This window comes from Bombus fervidus, chromosome 15 (assembly GCF_041682495.2).
Source record: "Bombus fervidus isolate BK054 chromosome 15, iyBomFerv1, whole genome shotgun sequence".
Lineage (NCBI taxonomy): Eukaryota > Metazoa > Arthropoda > Insecta > Hymenoptera > Apidae > Bombus > Bombus fervidus.
Window position 1 is genome coordinate 7,112,438 of NC_091531.1, and position 21,765 is coordinate 7,134,202.

The following is a 21,765-nucleotide window of genomic DNA, read 5'->3' on the forward strand; positions in this document are numbered from 1 at the left end:
TCTTCTTTTTCAGTTGTATTTTATCCTTCAAGAGTTTAAAAACACTATTCAGAGAAACTCCATTTTCACGTTGTACTTTCCATCCTCAAACCGCAATACATTAAAAACCAGAATTCAATTGCCTAAATGGACCAGCAAAAAGTTGCAAATAAAATTCTATGTGAATTCAATGTAAGCCTTTAACGCGTCATTCGATGACAGTTGTCCTATTTTTTCTCCAAGTGTTTCAAAAAAACAGCACCAATTTCATTTTCATATTCTGTTCACTGCAGTATATTGAAAGGTGTTCAATAATCTTAAACGATCCGAAAAGGAGGAAACAAAATTCCTATGTGCTAACGTATGAAACTCATACTCTTTGATTCTCCAACCTGCAAATGTATCGGCCGAGGAAAATCCTGCCTGATCCTTGGAATATATGATTTCCCTCTATTTAGCCCTCTTTCTCCTAGGTTGATCGATTTCCAATTTCTTCAGGCCCCTTCAAAGCTTCTGCCTCCACGTTTCTCTCGCAATGAGAATAAAAAGTCCTCTTCCTTGTCTCTCGAAACTTTGCGCATCAACTTCACTACTGATCATTGAACGATGGAGCAGAATTTCTCCGACTTTCTTCGAGCCTCTTCTAAGCTTCTACCTCCACTTTTCTCGGAGAAGAAGAAGAAGAAGTCTTTTCTTCTTTCCATGAAATTTTACACACGAACTTCACTACCGATCAGTCAACGATGGAACCACGATCGACAGCTACGGTGAATCTACGACATCTACTCGTTTGTTTGGTAATGACTTCCGAATGGTGATAAGTAGACTGTGGTTGCTTGGAGAAATTCATATTTTTCGAATATTTTTAAAAATCTGCAACTTGAATAAAAAATGGAGATGGTGATGAGTAGAGTGGAGATATTTAGGAAAATTCATATTTTCAGGAGTATTTTTAGAAACCTGGGATTGGAATAAAAATTTGAGATGGTGATGAATAGACTGAGGATATTTGGGCAAATTCACATTTTTAGGAATATTTTTAAAATCCGCAACTTCAGTAAAAAATGAAGATGGTGATGAGCAGACTGCGGATATTTAAGCAAATTCATATTTTTATAAATATAACTAAAAATCTGGAACTTGGATAAAAAATTGTTTTATCTACGAAATATTGTAACGAGTGGTAAACTTTGCATGTTACGCGCACTCTGTGCATTTTGGCGCGTCAAAATTTTCCATAAATTCATGAATATCCGTAGTTCAATATTGAGGAGCTGGGCAATCGATTTTTAACGAGAATGGGTTAGTTTTATTTAAAATACAATTTTCATAGATGACTTTCCAATAACAAATACTTACCAGTCAATGATAAATATTTTATTATAAATAAATTATTTCATTCGCATTATATATGTCTCGTAATCTAAAAGGCTAAATAAAATAAAATTAAATTGAGACTAATGGAAACTAAAGCAAAATACCAGATAAAACAAAATTTGTTAGAAATTTTCAATAAATGTAATCTGTAGATATCATAAACTCTAATAATTTATGGCTGGCAGTCATACTCTATAACTATTTGCAAGTATTACGACTTCCAATACAAAATTTTTAAATTTTTACATTTTTCGAATTTTCTACTATTTTAACAAAATTTGTAATATATGATATAGTAGTACTATAGATGGCAACTATTTGAAACTTTAGGAACGTAGGAGAAAATTTTTCCCGTCAGCCTGGCTAACTTAATTGGGGAAGTACCCGCTCGGCAAGCGGAAGATCGGCCCGGATATCGGTCGAGCAATCCGATCGACCGAATATTTTTCTCCCTACAGTATGGAATTAGTATTGGTAAGCTTTCTCGAGAGGTTCAGCATTAATGAAAAATTGATCAGTGAAAAGGATGTCAGGTTGTCCTCATGGACTATCGGTAGATTGACTGTCTCATCGATTCTTCTGTTGTATGATAAAAGTGAATCCATCGATGGAGAAGATGACACTGAGACGTAACGATGCGATAGTATAATGGCACGATCTCCCTTTCAGTTTGGATGCTACATTTTTCAATATCGACAGGCTCATCTCGCTTTAAATGGTCCACGGTACTCCCTTTAAAGGGGCTGTTGCGTTCGGCAGGTCAAAGGTTAGGTGTCTCTTAAGATGATCTCCAGTTGGTTGATCTTTGAATTGTGTGTTAGTTGTTCTTTCTAGTTTACTAGTTACAGCCGAAGGTTAAATGGTTATTTTAGAGTGTTTTTCGTAAAAGAATTTTATATTGGTCAGTACACATGCCAGTTTTATTTGACACGGTACAGCAGGCAGGTCAAAGGTCAGATAGCTTTTTTCAGAGTGTCTTTTTGGAAAAAGTATTTTTGCTGTATCTCTCAGTTTTATTCAAAGAATAGCCAGGAATTAGTAGAAGAGAATTAGCTCTTAGACACACGATCCTCCACTAACAGATGTTTAGACACTCTAAATCTGCGGTAAACTGCACTACAGCAGTCGCAAATTGGTGGTCGAGCCAGGCGTTCAGGCGTTCATCGAGGGAGGAATCGATGCTAAGTATACAGTATAGATACTATTTTGTCGAACTTAAAAACAAATAACGTGAGTGAACGAGAAAGGGAAAACATATCGGTGAGATAATACCAACACAACGATGAAGTTTTCTTCTTTTTAACTTTTGTTCAATAAAACTTGTATCAGTGTAATGGTGAGATTGAAATAATACCAAAACACGATATAATTCGCAGCATATTTACTTATTCAATGTTATCGACTTAGTTTCTTTCCTCTATTAAATATGCATGTAGATGTGATTTAAACTGTATCGTATGTGGTCTTATTCTGGTCAGAAAAAATCTCACATATACGTTGGTAAATGTTTGATTTAAAACACTAAATGAATTTCGTCATTGTATTAGTAATGTCTCATGAACAATTGATTTCGGATCAGGTTACGTTACTGATTGTCAGTCGTGCAACAAGGGAACACTAGCAGCCCTTGTGGGGGATTCCCTTCAGTGGTAGTCATGATATGGGTAGATACGTATACCATGGATACGAGATCCCGTGAAGCCACGCGAAGCAATTTGATCGCGACATCATGACTCTAGCATGTAGAGTAGAAACTGGTCCCATTGAAATTACCGACACGGATCTTCCTGATACACATTTCACCGACAACTATTCACCTACACTAGACCTGATCGGCGCTGGAATTGGTCGATACCAGACTTGACCAATGATAGCTTTGATCGATAGCAGACTTGACCAACGATAGCTTTGACCGATAGCAGACTTGACCAATGATAGCTTTGACCTACAGCAGCTTTGACTAACCGATGATATTAGCAAAGGGAAGATTTTTATTTACGTAGGTTTATTGCTACCAGCTAATTGGTGGTCGATCGGTTTGCGATGGTTGGATTAGAAAAACTAACTTAAACCCAATGTTCGATCGTTCGCGAAGAGACGCGATCGCGATTGTTGAGATTGAGGTTAACTGATTGAAGAACGAATGGATGAATTTGTAATATAAAGATATATTGAAATAATTAAAGGTATAAGTTTATGCTGATTCAGATCCTTACTCTGTTAGTGTTACTAGACAATGGAATAGGGAATACGTTCATATATTTATAGCAAAAGGACATTACCCAAAAAGTTAACCTTATAGCTTGGGCTAGATTGGGGTTAGGTTGGGCTAGATTGAGGTTAGGTTGGGCTAGAGGTTACAACAAATATAATATATAAGCATAAGTTTATGCTGATTCAGATCCTTACTCTCTTAGAATTACTAGACAATGGAATGATAGAGAGCACGTTCATATATTCATAGCAAAAGGACATTACCAAAAAAGTTAACCTTATAACTTGGGCTAGAGGCTACAGGAACATAAATAGAAATCTGTTTATTAGTTCTGAGGTGTTGTTGTTTGTAGTTTGTTAGTTAAGCCTTTATATAGTTGTGAGTGATAGTGCTACTGCTGCTGTGTGGCGGCCGAGTTAGGGTGAGATAAGGTTCCTATTGCGGGTGTAGATGTCGCTGCTGTGGTACTGCTGTATTTTCTTCTCACCGCGTATTTTCACACCGCGGAAGAAAAATCGGAACTCCGGCCGTCGGGGATTTGAACCCGGGTTCTGAACGTTCGTCGTAATCTAAGACGCTAACCACTGCGCTGCCGTCGTCCGAGTCTAGTTAATGTCGAGTGGTGGTATTTGCTGTCGAGTGCCGCTACAGTTCCTTTGTTCCTGGACCTTACAACCCAAAACCATAATGTATATTCAAGGGTACAATAATATTTAGGTCCTTATTTAGAATATTTCTGCGTAATAGCAGTCTCCAGGTCACGTAAATAAAGATGCAGAATTTTTCTTGAAGTAGATACTTCAACAACGAGGAACGGGAACTCCCCAACGGGAGTGGTAAATTCCCGTTACTATTATACAATCGACGCCAGGAAATGATCGATTCCCTATCTTGGTTAAGACAATAGAGGTGGTTGAATTGATTATAACACTGAGGTAACAGGTTGTAATTTACACTTTATTTCAATAACTTGTAGACAAGATGTTTACGCTTGGTGTGTATAGATATAAGTTAACTATATGACTGATCTAAGGCTGATAAACTAGCGCAGAGATGTTGACTGAGTTAAAGATGTAAACCCAGTGCCGTGATGTTGACTGGGTTACAAATGTGAACTCAAATGCAATTTTTTATGACTGATCTGACGATGATAAACCAGTACAGAGATGTTGACTGATCTGTAGTCGTTGAACCAGTAAAGTTCGGTGACGATGCTGTCACAGAGGAAAACTCTCGCTGGGTATTGGTCGCCCCACCACTGGTCGTTTGCGACTGGAAATCCCGGGAAAAATGGAAAAACCCACATTTCCGCACTTTTTACTTAATGGAGCAATAATCATAAGAAACGTTTCGACTTAAAAGTGTTTTATACCAAGGACCCTAACGGTAATGCGGAAATGCTTAGTTTTATGACAGTTCCTTAAAATCGGTCCGACAATTTATATTTGCACCGTTGGTGGTCGCCCTAACCGAGGGATGGATTCTGGGCTACGCAAAGAATTGCCGGACTTAACACCCAATACAGAACACAAACTGGCTAGAAATCAAGTAGGTCTTGCTTTGATTTCGAATAATTTACCTTAAGTTTGAGCGTAATTTTAACACAAATCCATATGATATCCATGATGATAAGTAGCTTTGGGCCAGAACCTTCAATCCGGCCATCAACTGTTTGCAGTAAGAAGCCTACGTGCGTAGGCAAAAATCTCCTGTGCTAATACTACCAGTCAGTTAAAGGTGTCGTCGGTCAAGTCTGGTATCGACCAAGTCTGGTGTCGATGATGACTATCGAATCTAGTGCCGGTGACTTCAATGGGACTCGAGCAAAAAAACTACCGTTGCACTTCATTTTTCTCTTTCTTCCTTGCTCAACACTTCCTCGCTAATGGACACTATAGTGGCGCTGCGTATTAAAGCCACAATGTGGTCGTCGACCAAGCTTGATGGGATCTTGTATCCAGTGGTGGGCTGGGACTTAAATTTCTATCGAAAAAATAGTTACAAACATCACCAGCTCACCATTTTTAGCTCATCAACTAAATTCTACGTAGAGCGATCCAAAATCCATACTGATCCACCGGGTAGAACTACAGTAGTACTGTACAGGAGTTTCCCCTATTTGCAAGTAGTACAAATCCGCAATAATTAGACGAAAGAAATTTCCAACGCATATTTCTCGAACTTTGTATCTTCTTACAAGACATTCAAAGCATATAATCTAATATTGGAAAGTTTTCCTGACGTGCAAAGTTAATGAAAAAGTTGATTCGAAAGACTACTTGGATTTCAAAGTTCTCATAGTGAGATACATGCGAACTTCAGTATATTCGAGCTCGATATGTGTACGTGCATACACGGCATATAGAAAAGTCTAAAGAAAGTAGAATTTTTTATGAGTAAACTTTCAGCACCGGTGCAGTCTTAGAAACGTATAAATAGTGTCCTCGCAGACTGGGAACTTGTTCCACCAGAGGCACGCTTCCAATAATTCTTCATTCTGAAAAATAGGTTTCTGTCCCGAGCGCTTTATTCAGAACTGATCCGAATTATTCTCTGTTTGTCCGTATAACAAGATATCTATAAATATCTGGTTATTTGTTATGGAGATACAAACAAAATTATTATATTCTATAGATTATTTAATCGTACGTTATTTCATGCATTCATGCGAGGTTTGAAGATACAAATTATAAAATTTATAATAAACCTACAGTGGAATACTTGGTATAATTTTTAATAAGTAAACCGAGTCACTGTCGATGAATAAAAATTTAAAGTGTAATGATAAATTGATAATGATATTAACAAATAAAGATAAGATATAAATTTGCATAAATCCTAAAGTATACCATTATGACATTACATATATTGGCAAAATAATTTCCTGTTCTTAGGTTTAATTCAGCAGAGGTGTTTTTCATACTCAATTTTAATGAATTTTTCGTTTTGCAGTTTTCGTTCAAAATAATTTCCTTATTTAATTTCTCAATATACAGAGATTTGATCACAAATCACTGCGGGTCATGTAAATCCGTTGTTGAATATTTGTAAAGTTATTAACGGCGAATTTATATTTAATTAAACGATCGTATTTAACAGCTGATCAAATTCATTACTGGCTGTGTCTCAAATTATGAACGGTTAATTATAAACTCTCTTTTGTTGAATTTAAATTAGCGAAGCTTTAGCACCTGCAATCTGCCATAAATACACACATAAATCCATAGTCTACTTACAGCGATCAACGTAGATAATATTTAATTAGAAAACAGTATTAACGAAATGCAAAATTTTGTGAAATATGACATTAGTAAATTATTAATATTAATAAACTACTAATATCAATGAAGTAATATAAAGCGCAGTATAAATAATATAAATCAAGTATTATTAATAAAATAATATAAATTGTAGTGTAAACAATATAAGTTATCCGCTACTTTACAAGACGAAATGAAATAGTTCACTTTAAGAAGCATCCGCCTCGAGAAAAGAAACAAAGACTATGACCACACAGCAACCTCTTGTACACAGGAAAGTTTAGCTCATTTTCTGCAAGGCGGGGAGGGCATTCGAGAGAGCGCGGAAATTCTTTCCAACCATAATCCATTAATTTCTTGTGCAAAAAAGGCAGGAAACGGAACGAAATGAAAGTACATATCTGGCTTATGGAGCTAGAGTGATGTGGAGAGAACGCTCGGAATTAGATACGGCCGCTTAAATTTCCTGAGGATACCTGAAGCCCCATTTCCGGAATTCGTGTTATCGCGTCGCTGATTTTCGACGACTACCTCTTGGCCTGGAAACGATCTCAACGCTAGACTTGTAACGTCAGGCAAACGGGTTTCAATTTCGTGACGGAATCTGACGCGAAGAGAAGATGTTGCCGGGAGCGCGAATTTTCCGAAGGAAGATTATTGGGTTCGTTAAATTTTCGGAAAAACAGTTTTAAGTTGGATACCCGGGAAAAGACGTGATAATTTAGTTGAAGAAAGTTGGGGTTTTAAAGGGAGGTTATTTATAGAGCTGCAGACCCTTGAGGTTCAAGGCCTAATCTACTTGGACTCAAAAATGTCACGTAGCGGTGCTGGTGGAAAACAGAGTTAGGTGAATGGACAATGAAGATAGAAAACTGAATTGCTAGGAACAGACAATAAAAATAGAAGGCAGGGAAAGTTATTCAGAACAGCGTCTCTTGGATCTCCAACAAGTGACCAAAGATTAAGAAGATTCTTCTTCCGTTTGTTTCTCTTCAGAGAAGATACGGGTCTCTCCTGGCCATAGGGATGTCTCCAGACGTTACGAGCTTAGAGATTGTCATAATTAGGCTGTGGACCTTTATGGAAATTCGTATATTGACCAAAATATTTAAAGAGTGAAAAGAAATAGAAGAATGGAATACATATATTGGGTTGGCAATTAAGTGATTGCGGATTTTGTCATTAGGTGGTATTGATAAATTCGCAATCACTTAGTTGCCAACCCAATAATATGTAGAAATATATGGAACGTTTAAAGTAAATTTGTTATGACATTCAATGAATGGAACAAACCAATTAGATTCCACTTTTTCGGTTATGTGCATAAAAATATAAAATTGCACGAATATCCGTAGACTAATAATTTGTGTTTCGTTGAATATTTTATATGTTTTTCCGTATTACGTGCATTCTGCCAATTTTTGTAGCTATAAATTTTTCATAGATGCATAATCTGTAGATTGCATATAGTATGAAAAAATATGTCAAATATGCAAAGTAGAACACGCGTCATAACGGTGAGTAGGCGGGGCAAATATTTACCTTTCATTTTTGTAATCACTTTACTTTTCATCGTAAGAAAACGAATTTTCATAAACGTTCACGGTCTAGTTATAACGTTTCTTCAGTTGGGAAAGAATACTTGATATCTCGCTTTGTTCACGATTTATTTTCGAAGAGTGTTTTAATTTTTCTTTAATTTTGTGCAAGAAATTTTTGTCTTCATATTGATTTTTAGGAATTTTATTAATTAAGTTAGGAAGCATCGAAGTTGTTTTAACTTACCTACAAAAGGGAAAAAGATCTTTGAAGACTCTGATATTGGTTTTCAGTAGTATTGGTCAGCGATAAGTGAAGCAATGTACGATTTTAATACCGTGTCTCTAATTTTTATAATTTTACGATTGGTCACAAGACCTGAAAGGATTTTTCTTCTTTTCTTGTTAATTTATTAGAATATTTTTAATATTTTCCATCTATTCTGTCTCTCATTAACAATATTATTCCTTTTTCTTTTCAGGTGAAGGCCATCAATGAAGAAACGCTTCATGGATCAGACCAAAGCCCAATTACCGCGGAAAGCTTGCATTCCATATAATTTTTCATCCATCATCCTTTTATAAAAGTATTTCTTTACGTTTCATTTCTTGGAGTATTCACATCTGGAAGCTAAATAAAAATACTCAAGGGAGAACCAGTCTGCACTGCGACATAATTAGTATACAAAATCCAAACCAATATACAAACAAATATATAGATATTGTTTCCAAGTGGTTTCCAAAGTATTGGAAGAGAAATCAATGTGGCTAACATAGTGCAATCCCTAAGAAACTATCCTCGACTCTTTCTATTATTGTCAATACATGAAATTTAAAGAGATATATAGAATGAATGTTTTAAAACCATCACACTGGAGTCTAACATAACTTGCTCAGAAGAAAGAAGAGAAGGAACCAACCACGTCAAACATACTCAAACCATTACTAATCTCTTCTATAATCTTTCTACTATTGCCGATATTCAATTCAAAGGAATCTACATCATCGTTATCTCCAAAAAGCGACTTGATATTCATAAAACTTTGTCAGAACAAAGAAGAGAAGCAACAAACGATGTCAAGCATACTCAAACCACTATTAACTCTTCTTCGTTCTTTCCATTATGGCTGATGTATAAAATTTAAAGAGATCTACGGAATTAGTATCCCCATAAAGTGGCTAGAAGCTCACATAGCCTCCCCAGAGCAAAGAAGAGAAGCGATCATTATCGTCAAACATACTCAAACCATTACTAACTCCTTCTACGTTCTTTCTATCATTTCCAATACATAAAATGTAAATGAATATAGAAAAGCAGCATCTGCAGAAGGCCATTCGGATGTCTCATAATCTCTTCAGAACAAAGAAGAAAGGTAATCAACATCGTCAAACACACTACAATCCCCACTAAATTGTTCTCTGTTCGTCCCATTATTGCTGAAATATAACATTTCAAGGAATCTACAGAATCGATATCTTCAAAAAGACATAACATACTTCTTCAGAACAAAGATCAGTAGCTAGCGTGGAACAAAGATACTCCAAACGCTACCAAACTCTTCTCTATTATCCGTGTCGTAACATAGAAGCGAATAGTTGTCGAAAGAAAACGACAAAGCGTTCAGCGACGAGTATAACTGGAGAATAAAAAAATCCTGGAGCTGGGTAAGCGACGTGAATCGTAGTTACGAAGAGGCAGTTTAAACGTGAAACGTTCATCGGCTCAGAAGAAATTCCTTTCGCCTTTGTCAGCGTTCCTCCGCACGAGATAAAGGATTCAGCCAGCCAGAATTCGTCCGTGCAAACGATAGAGAAGACAGGAACAGCGTGGCCGCGGGGATATTCGATTGAATAGCCGAATTCGATTACGTTTCGTGTTGGAGAAAATGGTTTCCGATGACGAGAGATGAAGAAACCCGAGGACAGAGTATATTTGCTGTATGTCGTATGGACGTGTTCATTGAAGTTGTATGGATGAGGAGGATGTAGAGGTAAAAGGAAGTGAAAATGGACAATTAAAGGAAACATGGGCATCGGTAATGCCATTGGCAATAGCACGCAGGAGTTCTGCAGCGACAAGTATAAGGACTTTCAGCCTCCAGATGGTGGTAAGTACTGATAGAATATTATGGTAAGTTATAAGTATAGTAAGTGGGAAGAAACAGTATAGAGGTCAAAATATTAAACTGAAGACCTTCATAAGAAAAGTCGTGCATACGAAGTAAAGATTGTAAAATGTAAAATAATACAGTAATTGTAAATTATAAATATTAATACAAAATTTAAACTGTAGGTTACAGGTAGAAACTTTAGCTCGCAATTGAAATTGTAAAATGGAAGCTTTAGTATATAATTCGGACTATAAACGAGGAACCTTAAGCTGAAATTTAAAGGAGGAATGATACAAGAACTCCAAAAAGGGATTATACAATTGTAAATTAGAAATTTTAATACGAAATTCAAACTGTAAATCGTAGGTTGATACCTTAGTTTGAAATTCAGATAGTAAATTGACAATTTTAGCATAATATTCAAATTAATGTTTGAAATTTAAATAAAAAACCTTAATATGAAATTCAAAGAAGAAATCATACGCGTATCAATGAAAATTTAAAAAAATAATTATACGATTAAATAAACGCATTGAAAGCAGGCTAAAAATAGAATTCTACCAATAAGAAAAATACCATAAAGAAAGAAATTCCATCGATAAGGAATCAATCGATATACAGAGTGCCTGAGCTACGTAAATGTGATCACCTAAATATCTGGCTCACTTGTAATCGCGTAAGAGGATTCTCATGACGAAGATAAATTATTTCAAGAGGCGAGTGAGGTAGACTTGAGAAAAAATTCTTTCCACCATTACATGTGCCCCTTGAAATTATGTAACTTTGTCTTGAGAATTTTACATTTCACATCTTCACTGTGGTAAGGTGTCATGGTATTGGTTTTTCAGAAGCAATTGTGTAACTACAATATTACACTTGCACTTTGCACTTCCATTTCGCACGAACCTTCCGTACACATTGCAGTCCACTTCTTCAGGGTAGACCTGGAACTGATGGTTTTAAATTCCATTATCTCTGTCTACATTGAGCGATATTTCGCTTGACTGATCAAACTGATGACTCAACTCGGAAGTTTTATCCAGGTGTTCAATTTCCAAGATCTGACCAGAAGTCGTTTAATTTGATTGGCCAATCAAAGTGGACAAAATGAGGCCTGAAACGCTTAGTTTCAGGATGGCGTTAAGGAAGTAGGCTACAGTGTGCAGGTGCGAAGTGCAAGTGAAGCAGCTTTGTCTTGAGATGTTTCTCATGTAAGCAGTACAATGGGTAATCGAATTATTTAACAAAATAACGTGTATGTAAAGGATAATACTGTCTACAGCCCTGTCAAATATATATTTGCAATCTACAAACATCACTAATAACTAATTACCCAATCGACCTAGTTAACTAAATACGCTACAAATACTTTTCTCTTCGCTCTTTTCTTCTTCTTCTTCTTTCCCAATTTCTTCACCCAGTTTACAGACCTATATCTTCCTTCTTCGTTGACTATCTCTTCTTTATTAACTGCCCAATTTCTAGAAACCTACACTCTACTATCACGTGCTGTGAACTTTAAATTTCCGTATCTGTCCCCACTCTTCTCTCAATATCATCTCAATATCTACAGACTTATCTTCTTCGTCGTTGACTATCTCTTCTCTACTAATTGGCCAATTTCCAGTAAGCTACACCTTCCTACTATATGCTCTGAACTCTAAATTTCCGTATCTATCTCCAATTTCCTCTCAGTATCTGTTCCACTTAGAAGTTAACTATTTTAACGTGAAATAATGTGAAATCGAAATTTAACATGCAGGTGGCTTAATTTAACAGTTAACAGTTTAACAGTTTGGTCATTCACGCATGAGCTAGATATTAAGGGGAACCAATTTAGCTGAGATACTCTGTATGCTACAAAATATAGAGACGTCTGTTTCCTGGGATATTTCGGTGGCTCGCTCCGCATACGAAAGCTGCAAACGAAATTCAAAGAGCAACCAATCTCGTATATCAGTTAGGTAGTTGATTTCAAAATTGTATAAAGCAGCGACATGCGGTCCAGTATGAGGAAACACGGTGTGACAGTAATGTGGTTCACGTATCCGTTTCTGTTTCATTTTACAGAGCTGTGGTGTGAACCGGTCTGGGATTCTTTGCTATGCTGGCCACCGACCAAAGCATCTACGACGACCAAACAGAAATGCCCGTTCGAAGATGTATTCGACGCAACCAGTAAGTATACACGTGTCACCGTTTGATGAATGCACATTTAAATTGCTTGTTACCTGGGCTGATATACACTGTGTGTATAGATGTAAAGCTGGAACGTAGATAGAAGGAAACGAGTGAAGAGAATATCGAGTAATAATGTAATTAGAATTTATATGTATGGAATTTCCAAATACGTTTTGAAGATAGAAATCAGGTTTGGTGGGAACATGGTGATATGTTGATTGTTAATCAGTGAGTATTTTCCTAAGATTTATACACACAGTGGCTACGAATAGTATTTGCACAACATTGTATGTGTTATAGTATTCGCATACTAATTAAAAAAGAGTTAAAACTTTTTAAAAAATTAAAATCTTTCAGTTTACCATAGAAACAAATTTCTATTTTTTTTTTCTACGATACAGGATTATAAAATATATTTTTTATACTTTGAAGGATTATAGAAAATAATGTTTTTCTATATTATAGGAAATTGTTTTTTAAAAGTCAACATTGCATAGTGCTGCTGAAATAAATTCCTATTTTTTTCTGCCATATTGAATTAGAAAATACATTCTTATATTAAGGATTATAGGAAATATTTTTTATATTATTCTTTTAAAATCTTTCATAACATGACAGAGATAAATTTCTGTTCTTCTTTTCTTCTTCTGTAATACAGAATGGAAAGGTACAGTTCCTATACTCTGAAGTATAATATTAAATATAGGGTGACCTTTAAATTTTTATTTTCAATAATTGTTACAAACCAGATAAAGTTGGATTTGCAAGATGAATATCCATCTGACAATAAAGCGCTGGACTGTTTGAACTGAAAGAGAATTAATTCTATTCCTGTACGTGGAATGTGTCAGTGTTCTTTAAAAGATTAAGATAAAAGTAACATTTTAAATGAGAGACTGTGGGAGGAAAAATAAAAAAGTAATCTGTATGAGCAGCCTACTGAAAAGGAACATCAAGAATAGAAGAAAATGCCAGAGGAATAATATAGTGTATTCTTAAATGATGTAAACTTTGTTTCCAATGAGTCATTAAACGTGAGAAGAAAAATGGGAGATATTTCGCATGAGAAGATTAGTGAGAAAACGAAAGAAAATTCCAGAAGAATAATTTAGAGTATTTTTCGTTGCTTAAGCCCTGCAAAGACAAATGAAATGCATTTTCCATAAGAAAAGGAGCTTCAGATGTGGACGGAAATTCTAAAAGAATAATGCAGATTTATTTTTAATCGCTTAAGCTTCGTTTCTTCCGTAAGACCATCAACGTAGGTATAGAAAGTACACCGTGCATAAAAAAATCGGTACGAAATGCATTCAGAGTTCGAGAAAGATTCAGGAGACTAACCTAGTGCGAAAAGCCTTAAGCTGCGTTTCCAACATTTAACTATGAAAGAAAAAGGCGGTCTGGTAATGAAGTAGATAACTTGGCAAGCTACCGATGCCTATACCAAACTACTATACTGAACAAGAACAGATACGCAAGAATAACAGATTTATACAAGGGATCTAAAGCGGAATACACGAGAGATCACATTAGACAAAATGCGAAAAGCTTCTACAACGTACAACTTGGGAACGACCCGTTATTAACGAACATCATAGGCAATTACGATAGACTAACGAATGAAAGAAGAATCAAATATAAATTTCCATTCGAGAATTTGGAAGTCAGAAAACTTAATAAAAATAATTAAACGCAGAGAACGTAAGAGATACGTAGAGAATGCAATAGGTGATGATTACGTGGAAGAAGTAAATATCTAACTTTAATAAATAAAGAACGAATAAACGTTTTCAATAAATACTATGTAGACTTGAGAAATTACAGTTAGTATTAATTAATTGAATAGTTTTTTAATAAGAAGTTTAATAAGCACCATCTCGATTGAAGTATTTTTAACTTTCAACCAATTTAAAGGATTTTTTCCGGGGAAGTTTGTCATTAGATGCAATTAACGTCGTTGACCAAGCTTTGAGAAAGTTGAATGCTTTTCGGTGTTATTGACTTATTAATCCAGCTCGTCGAAGCGAAACCTTGAAATTCCACGGTGGCTAAAAGCGCATTTGCATAGTAGAACGTTGGCGGAAGAATGTTGACGAGTTCACATCGGTGATCAGAAATTCCTAAACGTTCGTACCAAATTCTAATCAAAGGAGAACCAAGTTCCTGAGTCAAGTTCATAATTTCTATGGAAAAGCTCCCTAAATAGATGGCGTCCCAAATGTAAAACGAACTTAAAGAATCACTCTTAAGTACTTCTAACCTAACTCGTTGCTGCTTAACCCATGATTATTCCCCTTTGCTTGCCTTTCTACGTTTCTTCGTCCTTCTGCAAACTTTAAGAGAGGAAAAATTTAAGTTGGTATTCTGGTTTAGACTGCCATTTTTTCTAGGTATACTTTAATTCTATATAAATTTCTAAAAAACGTAAAAAACGTTGACAAATTAAAAATTTAAGATTATCTCCATTGATTCTATATAAAAATCCTTTACATTCCAAAGAAGTTATTTCAAATAATCAAACTTATCATTCAGCTTTTCATAAATTTCCACAAAATGTCAATCAATTTGTATATATAATACTTCTCCCCAAAGACATCGACTAAATTTGTAAGACTAGTTCAATCAGCGGAGAATAGAATTATTGTTAAAGAGAATGGAAAAAGACAGTTAAAGTGGATTTGCCAGACGGTTAGTGGCAGTAACATGTGACAGCGTTATCGAGTGCAATGAAAATGCGGCGAAGTGGGTCGAGTATCGGGAGTTCCCTGGTTCTCATTCGCACTGTCTGCCTGTTATTGTCGTCGTGGAAACGGAAATGTATTGCGGAGGCCGGGTAGCAAGTTCAAGTAAGCTGCCTGTGTCAGCGAATCCCGGATAGGAATCGATGTCGTCAGCTTACGACACGACTCCGGTTAAAGGAGACCGGCCCTAAATATACATATGATATAATATATGTATACTATTAAACATATAATGTTTAGTGAACAAAAATATTGTCACAGATTAGATTTTTGTATTAAATCCTCTATAAATGTATCAAACGTATGGTTCTTTGTCAATTTTTTTTCTAAAATAAATTTTAAGTAGGAAGTTAAACTAATGCATTCCTAACCTTCACGTCTGAAATATGTTTCAGTACAATTCGTCATCGTTAAACAGCTTTATAATGAACCTAAATACTTTCTTAGCGACGTAAGATTTCAATTATTGCAAAATTGATACAAAAATCGATTCTAGCATAACTGGAATCGTTACAGTGCTAAACAAATGATCTGCAAGAGATATACTAACTAATCTGAGAATTGTAACCAAAACAAAAATTTTGGTTCCCTATGCATGGTTCCATAAAAATTTCTCCTTCTTCGTTTCCCCATTCTTCAAAGTAATAATTACTGCGACCGATAATAATAACGACTGATAGGTTAGGACGATATAATGTATCGAACTACGATTGTAATATGTCGCTCTACACTACATGTATAACACGGTTAGGTTTGCATTGGTTTCCAATCTGGTTTGATCTAAGAATCGTTATGCTGATTTGCAAAGTACTGTCTGTTTGAACACCTGTGTGTGTATGTTAGATTTGTATTAGATTTCGAAAATCATTTTGTTGATTCACCATATATCCTCAGGTTAATGTAGACCGATGTTAAACAGCTGTAGCATGCAATCAGATTTAGGTTATGAACCGTTTTATCTGTTCAAGGAACATCCCTTGATTAAACAGCTTTCCGATGCAATTAGATTTGGGTTATATTTAGAGTCAAATTACAAATGTACTGAACGTAAATCCTCATATTGACGTGATGACATGGTAATAGCCATATCGACCGTGTGGTTACATATAGGTTAGGAACACACAATTTAAGTAACTTTTACATTCATATTTTACGGAAAAAAGATTTTCCAATATAGAAATTTTTATCTTCTGCTTTATTCAAGATAGTTTTATTAAACAAACAGTATACTACAACCATTAAAAGATTGTAGTAATACTAGTTTTTATTCGTATTTTACACAAAAAATAATTTTGCAATCTGATATTAACAGATTTTGAAATCTTCGACCATTTTTAACATGAAGAAATGTACCCAGAAATGTGCAAGTAAATAAAACTACAGACATCGCAATTTGACGCGCCTGAGTACTAGCATCCCGTCTCCCAATGCAATTTAAGCGGAGTTGCTAGTTGCCTACTGTCAGGCGCTTAAAAATTTACATTTTAATTTCATTTTACCGAAAAATGAACAGAAACGAATCATGTACTTGTTACATATGTAAGACAAAAACTACTCTCTACAAAATGCCCACCCCTAGTGTGGGTCCAATATTTTATACCGAAGAAATATACGTATTGATAAAAGATATCTACAAATATTTAAATATGTTCGTTTTGCGAAGCTATATACGATTTAAAAATGCTACAATGGAGGATTAAAATTTACAATTCCAAAACTGAAAACCTTCAATCATTAGACTTTCCAAGAAAAAATGCGTCACATCCAATTTACCGAAGGCTTCCACCTAAAACCGAACAAACTGTCGTTAAAAATATCCGATGCAGGCAATCCGATCTAGGATCGAGTTCTATAAAAGTAAATCTTGAGGAAGATAACGGCAGAAAATAAATTTCGCACTGAGACAAATCTGTGAAACAAGAAACAAAGCGAATGATTCCCGGTGATCCAACACCGAACTCTATGAAATACAGCGAGCTGGTATACTTCCAAGTCCCCTGGCGGATTTTCGTATTGTAACAACACGAGGAATTTGCATGCAGGTCAGGTCGCATTCAGCACAGTAGCGAAGTTGAATCGGGTACACCGTGGAGAATAGAAGAACGACAACAACGAGTCACATCTGTCGTTAATCCACGAAAATTTCTTTTCTCCCTTTCCTGCTTTTTATTTTCTTATTTTTTCTTTTTTTTTTTTGGAATGACTACGTCCTCGCATTATATACGTCACGTTTCTGGGATTCGTAAGTGGATTAAACCTTCGGGTCGAAAATTTTCTGTTTCAAGAACTGATGAAGTGGTCCTTCCAGAATCTGAATCTTTGGAGATGATGAGGATTTTGGGGAATCTATGGTTTTTGATTTTTTTATGACTTTTTTGTTTCTTATTTTCCTTCTTCCAAAACCTAAATTTTTAGGATCGAAGATGGATTTTGTAGAATATTCTCGTCTGTGGTTTTCAAAAAATTTTAAGTTCGAATGCCCTTTTCATTATATCTGTGTTATACTTTCAATTTCTTCTTTCTCTTCTTCTTCTTCCAAAATCTGAGTCTTTAGGCTTGGAATTGTAGAGAATATTCTTCTTCATAGTTTCTACAAAGTTTTGATTTTTTAGTAGGTTTTTTTTACTATATTTTTGATCTATATATTTTTAGATCTTTCTTCTTCCTAAATATGAATCTTTGTGATTGCTTAATTTTGTGAAGTATTCTCGCTTGTCCTTTTTTCCATACTTTTAATTCTATTTCTTAGTTATTCTTAAATTAAGATTATATTTTTCAAATACTTAAAAATTTTTCATAACTTGGGCGTGACTTTTCTGAAATATTCTGACACATGTATTTTACAAGTATTTCTGATTTCTCTTTCTTATGTTTTAAATTCTCTTCAGCATCTTCTGCGCATTCACTTGAAACTAAACTTCGTCTTCATGGACGTGAATTTCTTAGAATATTGTTTCATCTCTTCGAGACGTATTTCACAGATTCTATTCTTTATCTTTCACTTTATCTGTACATTAGATCTATTTTTATATTTCAATTTGCGTAAATATTTCCATTTGTAGTATTGCTAATTCCATTTTCAATTTCCTAAATAATTGTCATCCCAAATTATAATGTATCTTCATTATAAGTTTAATACTGACGTCTACTCTCATGTTGCACGAACATTTCCGATTTCAAATTCTGGTATTTCCATAGCTCATTATATTACATTTCTCATTACAACTGTGGTTTGCAATCTAAGTTTGGTTTCCCTACTATTCCATAACCTAGTATCAATTTCTAACCTCAATTTACAGAATTCGATTCCGTACTAAATTTTCTTAGACAGTCCAATATTTCAATATTTCTAATCTCAATTTGTAATGCCCTCAGATTCAATTTTAAGTTTCTTGAACATCATTAATCCAATTCTCTAATAATTTTTAACCTTATCCTTTCTAGACTTTTCCTAACCTGTATTTACAATATCTCCAATGTTACTTTGAATTTATACTTTCAGACTCTTATACATCTTAATATAATAATCTTTTAATTTTCTAATTTCAATTTTTGAACGCCCCTAATCTGAATTTGCAGTATATCTAGCTACAATTTCAGTTCAGTTTTTATTCTGGTCCAAAGCTTCTTAAACAAGATCATTTTCTAATATTCTTTTAATCATTTCTAACCTCATCTTCTCCGTACATTTCTAACCTCAATTTACAATCGCGACATTTTCAATTGAAATCATATTTCTATAATTCATAGCAATATTCAGAAATTCCTGTTCAATTAACTCAAAAGAATATAATAATTTAATAACAATCGCAAGCAACAGTATGAACTGTTTGCAACAGATTTTCAAATAAGAAAAACTCCTGTTCTCCAAGATCTTACGTAGCAATGCGAACATACAGCCAACGATACGATGGAACGATTTATTTCTGCGGAATATCCGCTTTCAGATTCGTTCTTCAATTGAAAAGAAGGGGAGTAGGTATTATCAACGCGGAGAAGAATGCTACTGCTTATTTTCTTCGACGTGTAATTCCCCCCCTTTTTTTGTCGTACCTTCTTTCTCTCCTTTTCTAGAATCACTTGGAAAAGTGGCTACATTGAATTTCCATGTCCGTTTAAATGCCAGCTGGCTGGTGGGCGGGGCTTTGCCACTTTTCAACTGAAAAGGAAATGAATACCTACCGAGCAGACGAGAAAGATAAACCATTCTTCGATTCTGGATACTTCTCTGATCATTAGTGAAGCTTCTGAATCTCTTGTTTACACAGTTCTTTCTTTTTTTTTTTTCTTTGATTTTAATGTCGCATCGACAGGATCATTAGCGACAGCTATACCTCGGTTGCTCTCTACATCTTCTTGCTGTTAGGTTCCATAGTATATTTGATCTTCTTTTAAGTATTTGAGAGTATTTTTATCGTGATTCTGAGATGTCAAAGTTGTACTTGGGTGAAGTCCGTATTTTTGTCCCTGTGCAACTGTGTTTCAAATTTTCTGCACTCATAAGGCAAGTGGTTTGCCGATAGCATCTGATTCCGTTCTTTTATTGATATTATTGGTTAATGAATCTCCTAGTCTGAGAAATCTTGTATCACGGGGTTGGCATGTGGTTGTGGCTCCAAAATCAATACAGGTATTATGCATCACTACGATATTCTGAAGATAAATATTACAATATTTAAAATACAGAAAATACTCGCGAATTTTATCAATTAATAAATGATTTTTTCCTTTACCAATCGCAAGAATGCCATTTTTCGTAACATCACATTCTAGTTTTCAAAGGAAATTTATTCTTGGGATTATCGTGTTTTATGTACAAAATTCAATTTTATTCAGAAACTTAATTTTATTTCTACAGAAAATTAATAAAATGCATTGATAATGTTATAAAATTAAATTTTACTTAAATAAAATTTCCTTTTCAATTTATATAAATTCAATATGAATTTTATATGAATTTCATTTTTAGATTCGTTTAAATTTAATATAAATTTCATATGAATTTTATTTTTAAATTTATTTAAATATTGTTTTTAAATTTAAATGAAATTAAAGAACCTTTATTAATTAATTTTAATCTCAAGTTTAAAAATGAAATTCAAGTTTTTATTGTTTAATTGATACCTTCTTGTAGTATCTTCCCATTGATTTTAATCATTTCATATAAGAAGTTCCTTCTATTAACTTGAAAAATAACTGCCTTTAGTTAAATTAAAATCTGCCATGAAAATGATGCAATTGTTGGCGTTTTGAATTTTATAAAATTCTACTTCAATTTTCACCCGATCAATTGAAAATAAATTTCAGAATATATAATTTTTATATAAAATTTGATGTTGGTATGCTTCAAATCGTGGAAAATGTTACTTCAATTTAATTTCAAAAAAAAATAAATTCCGCAACGAGAATTTAATTCCTGGAAGGTATTTCATTATATTTTTATTTGAATAACGAACTACAATTAAATATAGCTTAACTTCCTCTTCTCACTCCTATTTCTCTTCTATGTAATCACATCTTTTTCACTCTATCTGTATATGGCCATGGTTACGTTAAAAGTTTTAATGTGTTTTAATTTGGATCACATAGTTCCTACTTCAGCGGACAAAATTCACGTGTGGTCTTCACTTTAAACAGGCAAAATCAGAGAACGAATGCCAGGTTTCAGTTTGTCTTCGGTTCTTTCCCCCAAGCTGTGTGTACAGTGCTTCCATAAATACAAGGACAATTAAAAAGATGAATGTTAGAGGCTCAAAGGTCTCACTTCTGATTGCTAGTAATTGCTTGCGATCATCCTTGAAATGTTAGAAAATTTTTCAAACTCTCAAATCAAACTCTCTCAACTCTTTTCAAACATCAGAAATTCTTTCTTTCCGAGAAATTTAGAGAATATTTTTGTTTGAGATATGTATTTTATTTTTCACTTCAACGAACTGTTAATCTAACAAATTAGGGCGCGCACGGTTTTATTCGGGTAAGCCACGCCTCACAATAGTCACGTACAAACAGAGATTATATTAAATTTTTTAATACGTTTATGAATAAAGTTACCTTTTAAAATTTGCTTCATTTATATTTCCCTGATGAAATCTTTTTTACCTTCTACTATTTTATTTACAAGCTATGGCTTATCCCAGTTATTAAATCCAATCTGTTCATTCATAAATGTTCATTATAAACGAAACACTATACAGGGTGTTTAATCTTATTCCACCCAGTTTATTCGGCTCATGTGTATCGTTCTATTTGAGGATCTCTGTGTACCCCGTTACGTAGGCTGACCTACTTTCATTCGTGTAAGCGGGGTTGCTCGCGTAAGGGATCTTTCGGACAATTTTTAATTGACGATAACTAAAATACAAA

At 34.5% G+C, this 21,765-nt stretch overlaps 1 protein-coding gene across 9 annotated transcripts in view; it reads left to right on the top strand.

The window, feature by feature from the left end:
* The window catches only part of Pdfr (Pigment-dispersing factor receptor), an 83,507-nt gene that overhangs the window by 31,005 nt on the left and 30,737 nt on the right, over positions 1–21,765 (top strand). For 8 of the 9 annotated variants that reach the window (XR_011801771.1, XR_011801773.1, XR_011801772.1 and 5 more), the window contains exons 2-3: positions 8,852–10,477; positions 12,551–12,658. Coding sequence is in view for 5 of the 9 variants with exons in the window: in XM_072017817.1 (XP_071873918.1) it covers positions 10,396–10,477; positions 12,551–12,658 (190 nt within the window). In the remaining 4 variants the exon portion in view is untranslated. Of the gene's footprint in view, positions 1–8,851; positions 10,478–11,568; positions 11,708–12,550; positions 12,659–21,765 lie in introns of those variants that run through there. The other variant, XM_072017820.1, reaches the window with a different exon arrangement.